General features: G+C 40.1%; 1 protein-coding gene across 1 annotated transcript in view; it reads right to left on the minus strand.

Moving 5' to 3' along the window:
- The window catches only part of LOC114549257 (F-box/LRR-repeat protein 7), a 29,977-nt gene extending 21,203 nt beyond the window's left edge, over positions 1-8,774 (minus strand). Inside the window, exons 1-2 of the mRNA XM_028569500.1 lie at positions 8,321-8,774; positions 3,377-3,466 (exon numbers count right to left, since the gene is read on the minus strand). Coding sequence (XP_028425301.1) covers positions 3,377-3,466; positions 8,321-8,357 — 127 coding nt within the window. The 5' untranslated portion in view covers positions 8,358-8,774. The remainder of the gene's footprint in view (positions 1-3,376; positions 3,467-8,320) is intronic.
- Between the last annotated feature and the right edge of the window lie 1,340 nt (positions 8,775-10,114).

Consider the following 10,114-nt stretch of genomic DNA (forward strand, 5'->3'; position numbering starts at 1 on the left):
TCCAGACCATGTAATTACTCCCACTTAGCATGGAGAAAAAAAATAACAATTTCAGTCATAACACAGGAGGTAAATTATGGTGGGGAAGCCACTGGTCATGGTCTATAATCTGTCTATATATTTCTATCTGCACAGGTTGTTCTCCAAGTAGATACAGTCAGGACAATTATCAATTTCCCCCAAAATACTCCGGGTACACTTCCAGCAGTTCCCCAAATGAGTCAGCATTTCCAGCAAAGTCAAATGAGTAATCTGCCTCTTAATGCACACCCACCGGAGGATGGTACATCTTTATATTTAGTGATGTTAATCAGTGAATTAACCTCACTTAAACAGACTAATTGACACACATCTTGCGTGAAACCAAAAGCACATCTGCTGTCTCGTTGCTTTGTTCTCTCTGAGAAACACCTTGAAATCTTCAGCTGAGTGACAGTTATAAACAAAGGCTGTAGCTGCAATTTGTTTTCTTGTGGGCAGCTCCGAAACCACAAGAATACTACATTCATCATGCCAGAGCAAATTCAAGATTGGTGATGACAATGCATGAGAGGAACTGGGTGCGTGCATGTGTGTGTGAGCGTGCAAAAGAGTTGATGAGTCACTGGTCAACTCAGACAAAGAGACCACAGCACAAAGGGAGAGAGACCATAATGTATCTATGGGGGGTTTTGATCAGGGTTTTTTTGACAAAATCAATGACTCAGTGATTACTTCACTGGGTTCTGAGATTTAATTTTAACTGTCTGACTCATAGTCTTTTGAAGATCCCTGCCCAGTGGAGGTTTAACACACTCCCAAAATCTGTAAAGCACTTTGACATATATTGCCATTTTAGTGATATTAAGCTAATCAATATTAGCCTGCTATACTGAAATGCTTAAAGCTGTGCTAATCAATAATTTTACATTAAAGGTCCCATGACATGCTGCTTTTTGAATGCTTTTATATAGGCCTTAGTGGTCCCCTAATACTGTATCTGAAGTCTCTTTCCCGAAATTCAGCCTTGGTGCAGAATTACAGCCAATAGAGCCAGTCCCACAATGAGCTTTCCTTAGTATGTGCCATTTCTGTGTCTGTAGCTATTGAGGAGGAGAGAGGGGGGTGGCAAGGCGGAGGGTGGGTGTGTGGCCTTGATCAACTGCCACTTTGCTCATTTGAAAGCCATTATGTCTCTCTCTCATGGGTGGGCCAAATTCTCTGGGCGGTAAAAGCAGAGAAAGGGGAGGTAACCTTGCTCCTTATGACCTCATAAGGAGAAGATTCCAGATTGGCCCATCTGAGCTTTCATTTTCTCAAAGGCAGAGCAGGATACCCAGGGCTCGGTTTACACCTATCGCCATTTCTAGCCACTGGGGGACCATAGGCAGGCTGGGAGAACTCATATTAATGTTAAAAAAACTCATAAAGTGACATTTTCATGCCATGGGACCTTTAACGATAGATCAAATGACGATGTGTAATGTGAAAGGAGTCACCACAAAGAATTATCACCAGCAGTTTCCCTCAGCTCTACAGAACATTTGAGCCTCCTTCAGCTAATTGTTTTGATTTTACAACTTTATCATTTTGATTCACTCTCGAGGCTCTCATCAACCTTGCTTGCAGCAACAGCAGATAGTTGTTTTCAGTGAAAGATTGCTGATAAACCCACTGTACGCTACCTGCAAAGCACCAAACAGCAGACAGAAAAAGTTAGCAACTATCTGATGAACACAGTGGAGCATTTAGCCACATGTTTACCTCAGGATCTGGTGGAGACCAAAACGGAGCTAAAAGGAGAGTGAATACTGGATTACATTCAGAAGAGCCCAAGCTCAAATGCAAGGATTTACAAGACCCTATGCTGTATACAGAATATAGCATCAGAAGCACCGGCAGGATTCTATTTCAAAGTACGCACACACACAAACCGCCCGCCCGCCAGTAAGTTCCCACACATGCACATACACAGTCTACTAAGTGAGGTAGAGATTGATTCATGCTTTGTTTTTTTTGTACTTTATGGTACAACACCACCATAAAACTCTCTTCCTCACTCATCATGTCTCTTTCTATCGGAGAGAGAGAGAGAGAGAGAGAGAGAGAGAGCCGAGAGGAGAGGAGAGGAATGGCTTTGTGACCGGTGGGTAAAAATATGCATCCGGTATGAATGGCCAGGCACACGATCAGGCACATATCTACGTTACGCGACACTAAAGCGCCCGGTGTGATCCAGCTATTAATCGACGGCCGTTAACAGGGGTTGGGGTGGTGCGCGATCACCGAAGGCTTGTGTCATGTGAATGCAATGTTGTTGTCATTACTTAGAATTCCTCACAGGGGAGACAGAAACTATGCACTATAGCTTTTATTAAAATTACACGTGTCACAAGTCTTGCAGAAAACAGCGCTCTCACTCAACAGCCCCGGTAACAACAACAACAACAACAACAGAGATTACGTCACAAGCGTGGCAGGCCCACCACCCAGCAGCACGCACACTGACCATGCATGAACTAAACTTTCACGTGATTGGCAGAGAGATGGGAGATGATAGACCGGCTCTGCTATTCTAGAACTTCCTTAATCCAGAACAGTATCATATTAATCTGAAAAGAAATTTACGCACAGTGCGTACAGGATTACAGCTGCCGGCGCCACTGCCTGGAATTGTGGTACTTTTAAGCTATGACTTTAGAGATATTTTGTTCTGTTCTTTTTTTCATTAAAAATGATTGACAGATTGTTAAAAGTGTCTCAGACCTGCTGACAGGAGGCTTCAAAAGGCATCTGTCAGCTGCAAAGTATTTTTGAACCATTACAGTGAGCAAATAGTTTACATTCGTAACACATACACTCCTGACAAAGAGGAGCGGTTTTCTACAGTCGGTGTGCCAGGGTTTGGAAGATTGCCTGGGCAGCCAGGAGGCGAGAGGAAGCCAGAGAGCTGCATGGAGAGGAGTAACAACAGAAGTTGAAGCTCTCTTTTCCCATTTTCACTCCCCACACCTTCTCTAAAATCCCTCTCTCTCTCTCTCTCTCTCTCGAGCACACGTACCTCCCTCCGTGGCTAAGCTTTGAGCCTGATACGACCATAGTTTAGATAAGCATTCTTTCACAATGAGGAGCCAGAAGTGTTTTTTTTTTCCTTCTCCTTCTTCTTCTTCTTCTTCTTCTTCTTCTCAAACAAAGCCCAAGAAATGCCTTTGGTTTCTGATGAGAGCTGTGAGTTTGTTTTCAGTTAAAGGTTATCCCAGGAACACGCAGGTTTCTCTCCAAAAATAGGCAGTACAGAGAGTGGATGAGGAGGAAAGAGAAGGGTGGGAGGAGGAGGAGGAGAAGAAGAAGAAGAAGAAGGGAGGGGAGTTTGGTTAATGAGCACCAGATGCCCTACCTTCGGTGGTAGCAACATTCTTTGGAGCTTTGGTTGGTGTGTGATCCGTGCTTGAACTTATGTCAGAAGAGATGCTTGAGCTCCCTTTACCTGCAGGGGAAATGGGAAGAAAAACAAATCTGCTGGGACACAGTATAGCAACTTTAAGATGACAAACTGCAGTTATGATCTATTAGAAAATCTTTTCAGTTGAGAGAAAACACGTTTTATGCTTAATTCCTAAAGAGTGTCAGAGATAAGGTATTTCATGATGTATTTAAATCGGTAAGGAGGTATGAAGTGTAAGGAAATATAAAGTCAATCACTCTCTGCTTTTATGACTTTTATGCTCCTCACTTTTGGATGAATGGCTAGGCTTGGCACATGCACAAAGTCTCTGCTGGTTTGTTTAAGTAAGTGTCTGTTTTTTTTTTATATATTTGGAAGAAGAATAAAGTCTCCTGAAATCCCCCTCAGCCTTCACTTCCATGGAGGACGAGTGAGGAAACACTCAAGATACAAGCAACCACTCTCTTTAATGAATGATTACAATAAAATGTATCATCAGCCGCGTACTTCTTAGGTCATACAGTCTGTACAACTGCCACATATAAGTGCTTTCTATCAAGTTTACACAAATTTACAACTCTTACTTTGGGAGCTGTCCTTGTGTTGTTGGATTTAGATTTCTATACAGTCACACAACAGTGCTAAATTTCAAAGAGATATTCCTTGTGCAACAGCCTCGACTGCCATGGTGACTGCAGGCTGCCTGTGGAGTAGTTGTTTATGGCATTTCATTCCTCTGTCAGATCATAAATGCAGCTTTGTGGCTTTCCTGAGACTAAGTATGCGCCTTTCACCCAGCACGAAGAGGTATTCCCAAACGGTCACACCCACATGCATCAAGCGCAGCCACCTAAACAGACAAGACAGTTCCTGAAATAAGACATACGGTAAATACTGTATATAAGCTTGTGTAGGGAGGAAAAGAAGCAACCTGTGACTCCATATGGAAGACACACAATCACACCGATACATATAAAACGATTTTAAACCAATGCCGCTCATATGGTATGACATTTTGTGGTGACATCACTGAGCCGGCACATCTGCTATGGCTCCTTCAGTCCCCAGAAATGACTCAGAAATTCACGAGTCGCTTGCAGATGTCCACTTTTCTAATATGTAAGAAGAGCAAAAAGCATAAGGCTGGTAAAGTAAGTATAAGTACAAGTAAATATAATATTTGTCTGGTTACAGGATTCTTTTCCATTGCATATGTGGACCTGTGCAAGACCGATTGTTTTCTGTCTTTCATGGAAAAACAACTTTCAGAAAAACTCCTGCTTCCTGTTTTATGCTTATATAATGTGTTGGTGGAGGGTTTCTGCATAGTTGTGACCAGTGTGTAATTAATTGTGGTATCACACTTGAAAACAGATGTGGACAGACGCAGAATTCTGCACTTGCAACTAAGATGCTGGTCTTATAAACTATAAAGATGCTGATACCACTATGCAATATTTTCTTTTGTGAAATGACTATACTTTGAATACATGTATAATGTGAATATTAAAGATTGGGAAGATCCAGGACTTAGCCAAAAAATTTGAACAACTTCTCAGTCCCTCCCCCCTTTCTGCTAGAGCCCAAAACGTTCTCCTAAGCCCCTCCCCCCACAAGGGAGAGTGAATGCGTGTTCCTCAGCAGTGATAGACACCCCCCTGGCCCTGATTGGTGCATCTGAACAGGGAGCTGTGGATTTTTGCAAATCACACTACAGGCTGTAGTACAGAGGAGCCAGATTTATTTTAAATTACCTGCTTCGTAGTTCTACTCGAACATTGGGGCAGTTTCAGCAAATATGACAGAATGTTAGTTTTATACGTCTTACCTACTGCACCTTTAAACTTACAATCCTTAAGATTTTCATGAAGTCAATCAAATATTTCATACATTTAATGGTCAGCATTTTGTAAGCAATAGCAATTCAACGTGTTTACATTCTCTGATTACCTTTCTATATGGTAGTTTTAATTGTAAGTGGCGGAGTCCGCCATTATCGACATATTCATATTTTCAGCTGAAAAGCATGAAATATGGCTCGGTTAGAAAAAAGTGAATTATTGACTGACTTCTTTATCAATTAGCCAACAGAAAATGAATTGTCAACTATTTTGATAACGATGAATTGTGAATGTTCTCTTGTTCCAGCTTCTCCAATTTGGGGTGTTTACAGTGCAGCCAAACAGACCGTTGCTCTCCGTTGCGTTTCTGATCAGAGCTTAAATTAGCCACCAGGACTCACTGGCGTCACCAAATCAACTGAAATCAACCAGTTATGCTGAGTTTGGAGGGTAATGCCCCGTTTCATGTTGCAATGAAAGGGAGAATTAGGATGTTGTGAATCACTAGAAGAGAATACAATCTGCATAACCTACATCACATTTTCCCCACCTGACTTTAACCTAATGAGAGTTTTAAAGAAAAGTGTTGGTAAATTGCAAATTCAGCTCATCGAAGATTCAAATCTGTGGTAGGATCTGTTGATGTACCTGAACAGGCTGGATTCCTGGGTGGAGCTGGTCCATTTGTTATTTTTATTATCATGACTCCCAATCTTTACTCTGCAGTTATTGACTTAGGAAGAGAAAACACTGGAATGTTATTTATACAAAAATTTCTGCTCTGGAGAGAGTCATAATGTGTTCGGTGGAGTTGGAGCGCAGTTCTTTTTCTGAATAAGTAATGTTGAAGATTAGATGAAAAAGACCGTGTGTGTGTGTCTGACTGAATGAAGTCAATTTATAGCAGTAAATGCGAGTTTGACTCTCCTGCTGAGCTCATTAATGCCATGTTTGAAGATTTGAATCAGTGTTATGAGAGTCGGAACATATTGATTTTGGTTAGGCCTATTATAATATCACATTTGTTTTGTTTTCCCTGTTTTTAAATCTGCATCCCAGTTGGGTGAAACCATTTTTCTGAATAGGCCTATATGTGATAGCACAGTGAGATGGGCGGCGAATGTCTTGACCATCAGCTCTATATTACATATGCCTTGTGTTGGTCTTTATTTGATGTACTTATTGAATTAAATAATACGGTTGTATGTGGATATGCTTTTACATGTATCCGCTATAAAAAAAAACATCTAGGAGGAGCTGTTTCAAAAGAAGCTCTAACACATTTCTTGTTAACATTGCTATTTTGTGTCTTTCCTGGGTGCCTTCTATATAGTTTTGTTTACATAAGGATCATATGGCATTGTAGCCTGACATGGTCATACTCAGATTCTAGTCACAATGTGAGTCTGAAACCGCTCCATTGGGCTGTGATTATGGGGCGTGTTCCAACCGAACCAGGAAAAAAAATGCCTCTGCATTCATTGGATAGACCTCCAACCAATAAGAGCAACGGAACTCAACACTGTGTATCGTCTCCATAGCAACCACTCTTTGCACAATGCATTCGCGTGCATTTGTTCTAATTTCCGACTTTTAGACTTTTTTGAAGCTGGATATATAATTTGTTTCTTGTAAATATAAATGTGGATAACGTTAATGATAGTGACATGCTCGCTACAGTTGCATTTCTAGAGATGGATCGGCGAAAACACGTTTTATTTCTCTGATTCACGGCTTTGTTCTAGCGCCGGCGGTCCCTCTCTTCAGTCTCTCTCTATGTCTCTCCACCATATAATGCTCTCTCTCTTCAGTCTCTCTTGCTTTCGGGCAGTTGTTGAGGCTCCTCCGCTGAGGATTTTAAAATGAATGCGCTGTCGATATCTTCTGTAACAGACGCGATGGTGGAATCTACACATCTCAACCAATTCAACCCAAGCGTTCTTTGGGGACGTGATTGATTCTGTTACTGTTGATCATCTGTCCGACAATCTGATTGGTCCGAACAGATCCTGTTCGGGCAATAATTACTTCTCAACGGAGCGACTCCAGACCGAAGTTCCCGACCTCGAATTTTGTGGGCGGGGCTAAGTTTGGCTGGCATCCAGGCTAATGGCATTGACCAATATGCACAAAATGGCTGCCAAATCAAACAAGAAATGGACAAAAATCTCTGGAATTAGCCTTAGACTTATCAAGATAAGAGTGACTAATACGAGCCAACATGCCAAAACACTCTTTGACCCAAGTCCACTAAATCTGCAGGAATACACTTTAAAAAAATACAAATAAAAATAAATTAGGCTATTGGAGATTTCTGATGAACTGGCTCTCCTGACAAGTCACCTGTTTTTGACTGATTATGTAAGTGATATTTGATTTAAACTGACTATATGAATGGTCTAAAATATCTTTTTTTTGTTATAACTAAATACTTGCATGTCAAATAATACCTATGCAAGTTTAAGACATGTAGCACTATGTAAAATGCATTTAACTAAAGCTAAACAGAAAATAAAAGTTAATGATCTGTATAAAATGTGAGTAAAAAAAATCTTGAAAAAAATAAAAAGTGTCTGGGAGTGTTTTTTTTTGTCTCAAATGTTTAAAATATGACCACCAGATGTCACTCTGTATCTTATAGGCTATGACGAACATTAACGTTGCACATCTTTAAAAACATATAGTTTTTAAAGTAGGGAATTTAAAGTTAAACGCTGCTTTTAGCTCCATATCAGCACATATCCTCACAATTTGAAGATTTTTGAATGGAGTATGGCATACCTTTATCTCTACACATACAGAGAAAACCCTTAAACTGTGGGGAAATGAAAGATAAAGAGGGAATAGTGCTAGTTTTAAGCTAGCTCTCTAATGTCCAGGGACAAACTCAATGAAGCTAAAGAACCCAGTAACCGCACAATTGTTTTCTGTTAGTTCATGAGAGAAAGGGAGCGGTAACATGCAGCCGTTGTTGAATCTATACTTTAATTAAAATACTTTCTTCTATGTGGAATTCAAATAAAACGTGTTTTAAAGTCGTAATTAGAGCACTTACCCTCGCTTCCATACTGTTTTCCATTGTTCGCACCCATTTTAAAGAATACATAATCTATGCGCAAAACTCGGTGTATCAAAAGGAGTTAAATTCCAGAGAAAAAGGGCAGTCGTTTTTACAAAAGACAGGCTAGACAGTCAAAGTTGTGTGTATGGCCGCTAGCTCTGACTCCAAATAGTTAATCCAGATGTTGAGCAGAAGACGCCTCAGCATTACGCAAACCTAGAGTCCAGATTCGAGCTTCCAGCGGTGCAGACTTTCTATATCTGAACATCCACAGACAAAGACCGATGTACACACACACACACACACACACACACACACACACACACAGAGAAAAAAATCTCGATTCGAGGAGTTCGGAGAAAACTTTTGTGAAGTGCCCTAAATGGTAAGCAGCTGTTTATCAGGCTGAGTGCGGGCAATCATAGCGGGCAGACAACTTTGTGAGGACTCGCAGCTCTCCTCCACTGGATTTAAAGAGACCGCAGACCAGGGAGGGAGATGTGGATATTTAAAGAAAGATAAGCCAAAGACAGACTGTGACTCACAAACAGTGGTGGAAGAAGTACTCAGATCTGTAGCTAGCTAAGTAAAAGTAGCAGTACAAGTTAAAATCCTGAATTCAATTTGTCCTACTTTTAAGAGTACAAATTATGCTTTAAAGCACCACAAGTAAAAGTAGGCCTACTCATTATGCAGATCTGTGGCTCATTTTAGAATAATGTATATTATAAGATTATGATTTTTGATGCATTGATATGTACATTACTTCAATGTTGCAACTGGTAATTCTAATTACTATGTATACTGCCAGGTACCTTGTGAACTCCCCATATAGTTTTATCTTAACCTATAACACATCGTCATCATGTATTTATGTCATCACAGGTATGACTTTAAGAGATTCAACCAATCAGAATTGAGGACACATACTCTCCTAAATATTCTGAGGATATAGCCCTGCTGAAAGAAGAGAATGCTTTAACCACACATGTGGGAATGTGTCTATGAATAGCAGCAACACAGGTCATTGGATATGTAGAAGTAAAGTCGCTGGACGGAACCAGTTGTCTGCTGTTGACAGGTGACTTAATATTCTACATACATGTTGAAATTCCTTTCTAAATGCACACAGCCCACAGATCTACCGAGGATAACATGATATTTCGGTCTATGACTTACATTCTCTAATTAGATACACAGGTTAATATAGCTCTACTTTTTTTTTATATCTGAAATCTTATCCTCTAATCAAAATCATAAGAGTCAAAAGAAACCTCGCTTTTATTATGGTACAATGCGAAATGCTTTTAACTTAAGATAAATACAATAAAGTTAATTTTCTGGAGAAAATGTGGGTTAAAAAAAAAAAATCTAAATCTTATGATCACCAGATGTCACTCTGTTTACATCTTTAAAAAGTAGGACATTAAAGTCAAACGTTACTATGCGCTTCATATCCATACGTATGCTCACAATTTGAAGATTTTTGAATGGAGTATGGAACAAGTTAAACTCTACACAAACAAAGAAAAAAAAACCTTACTGTAAGAAGATTGAAGATATACTGTAGAGGGAATGCTAGTTTTAAACTAGCTCGCTAAAGTCAATGGGCAAACTCAAGGAAGCAAGAGACCCAAAAAACTGTTTATTATAGAGGCATATTTAGCTTTTCCACATTACAGCAAAATAAGTCTGATATACAGTATGTGTGCTATATTGGTAGCTGTCCTGGCTGGCATCCAGAAAAATTAAGTTATAAGACTTGTGGAATGGAAACTCCACAAAAGG

This window comes from Perca flavescens, chromosome 22, assembly GCF_004354835.1.
Source record: "Perca flavescens isolate YP-PL-M2 chromosome 22, PFLA_1.0, whole genome shotgun sequence".
NCBI lineage: Eukaryota > Metazoa > Chordata > Actinopteri > Perciformes > Percidae > Perca > Perca flavescens.